This window comes from Solanum dulcamara, chromosome 1, assembly GCF_947179165.1.
Source record: "Solanum dulcamara chromosome 1, daSolDulc1.2, whole genome shotgun sequence".
Lineage (NCBI taxonomy): Eukaryota > Viridiplantae > Streptophyta > Magnoliopsida > Solanales > Solanaceae > Solanum > Solanum dulcamara.
The window spans coordinates 53,514,314-53,516,723 of record NC_077237.1 but is presented as its reverse complement, the minus strand read 5'-3'; the positions used below and the strand labels follow the sequence as shown (position 1 = coordinate 53,516,723).

The window sequence follows — 2,410 nt, the reverse complement described above, 5'->3', positions numbered from 1 at the left end:
CACTCTGTCTCCTACTTGACTTGTAGTGTAACAATAGGTAGGAAAACATATAACCTGACGAGGCTATCAGAATTTATGGGGTCGTCCCATAACAAGTACACCTGTGAGACGATAAGGCTGTCATGACAAGGGAACGCACACTCCTACCCCTGCAGCTATTCCTACTGATGAAGTTACCATGCAAGCTAGCAAAGGTGCCATGGCCAAAGACCTGGGATCTCATCCCAGTACTAGTGGTAAAAGTTCTACTATTCAGAAGATTAAGCTGAGTAAGAAAAGAAGAGAATCCATCAAAAAGAAAATAAAAGAAAAGAACTCTGCTGAGATATGTCAAACTCCCAAAATGGACAGTGTGATAGTACAGCAAGGGGAGCAGGGGTGTCAACAATTTGTCTTAGATGATGACCAGGTGGGGATGGATATCACTCCTCTCTAAGCCCATTGCATTCCCACATCTCCCAGAAATCCAGCTAAAATCATCCCTGAGAGAGTTACTAATCTACCTCAGCTCACCTGCACCCTCAACACCAACATACAAGATCTTACAGATGAGTATGTTGTGTGTGAGTCTGAGAATGAGGAAGATTTTGATGACCAGCCTCTGCAAGACCATGATGATGATGATAGTGTGAGTGAGCAGTTGATCAATATCTTCAGTCCCTCTTCTGATAATGTTTATGAAGATGAAATTAAGCAAGTGACTAGTTCACATGGATTATCTCCTAGAGGGATTCATAGGACCAGACTTAGCACTAAACCAAAATCCTCTTCTACATCTGTCCCCACTGGCAGGCCAAGTACCAGGCTCCAAACTCTCAAACCTTGTAAATGATTAGCATCCTCAGTTGGAATGTGAGGGGTATTAATACCCAAGGAGCTATGGAGAGAATTAAGCTTCTCAAAAACATCCATCATATCTCTATCATTGCCATTTTGGAACCTTTCTCTGACAATACTCAACTGCAGTACTTCAGAAATCTTCTCAACATGGACTATGCTACTCATAATCCTAATGGTAAGATTTGGATTTTCTGGACAAAAGATGTGAGCTGCACTATTTTGGAAAATGAGGAACAACTGATCACTTGTGACATTAATCATGTTATGAGCCCTAATCAATTCATTACTACCTTTGTTTATGCCAAGTGTAAGGACCACCTCAGAAGGCCTCTATGGGATAGCATGCTGCAACAGCCCATTACCTCTCTTCCATGGTGTACTTTAGGTGATTTCAATGTTATTACTGGCCCTGAATAAAAACTTGGGGGGTCATGTATAATATGAGAAAGAGTCTTGAGTTCATTAGTATTATAGAGGCTAGTGCCCTGCAAGATCTTGGCTTTACAGGACAGAAATACACCTGGTGCAATCAAAGAGGCATCATGTCCAGAGTATGGAAGAGACTTGATAGGGGAATGGTTAATGATAAATGGCTGGAAACCATGCCTCTTACTTCCATAACTCATCTTCCCTCAGTTGGTTATGATCATTGCCCTCTTCTTATGGAAATGATAGATCAACATCATAATCCCATCAAATACTTCAAGTTCCTTAACTGTTGGCCCGAACAACCTTCCTTTATGGATCTTGTTGAGAACTGCTGGAGCAGGTCCATTGAGGGTAATCCTATGTGGATCTTTCATATGAAGATGAAGAGGCTTGCTAATACCCTTAGTAACTGGTCTAGGAACCAATTTGGTGATATCTATGCTAAAGTTAAAGAGTATGAGGAAGCTGTTAGACAAGCTGAAGAGGACCTGATTAACATACAATCCAATGAAAACAGATCCAAGCTTCATGCCATCAATGCTGAATACATCAGGTATATGAAAATGGAGGATACTATCCTTAGGCAAAATACTCAGGTGCAGTGGTTTAAAGAAGGTGATATGAATTTTAGTTACTTCCATGCTCTGATTAGAGGCAGAAGAAGGAAGCTGTACATTCACAGGATTCAGACTGAGGAAGGCTCATGGGTGCAAGGTGATGCTGAAATAGCTGAGGCAGCCTGTGAGCATTTCCAGCAAATCTTAACTGGGGAAGAGAATTACATCTAGCGGCATGACCTTCAATGCATCAGTCCTATGGTTACTGACCAGCAAAATGAGACCCTCCAAGCCACCCCATCTATGGAAGAGCTGAAAACTGTGGTCTTTGCCATGAACCCCAACTCAGCAGCTGGTCCTGATGGGATGAATGTCAAATTCTTCCAAGTATGCTGGGATATCATCAAAGAAGACCTCCTTAGTGTAGTCAATTCCTTCTTCTGTGGTCAGACTATGCCTAAGTACTTCTCTCATGCTTGCTTAGTTCTCCTTCCCAAAGTAAAGCACCCTACCAAAATTTCTGAATTCAGGCCCATAAGTCTGAGTAATTTTACTAACAAAATCATTTCCAAACTTCTTTGTCT

General features: G+C 41.6%; 1 protein-coding gene across 1 annotated transcript; it reads left to right on the top strand.

Annotated features, from left to right (window-relative positions):
* The first annotated feature begins 1,280 nt into the window (after positions 1 to 1,280).
* Positions 1,281 to 2,057, top strand: LOC129893132 (uncharacterized). Its single transcript, XM_055968630.1, has one exon. It carries the CDS (start codon positions 1,281 to 1,283, stop codon positions 2,055 to 2,057), a length of 777 nt encoding a protein of 258 aa, XP_055824605.1.
* Positions 2,058 to 2,410: the final 353 nt, after the last annotated feature.

Coding starts and splice junctions, on each gene's coding strand:
- LOC129893132 (XM_055968630.1), top strand. CDS start 1,281: ATGAGAAAGAGTCTTGAGTTCATTAGTATTATAGAGGCTAGTGCCCTG.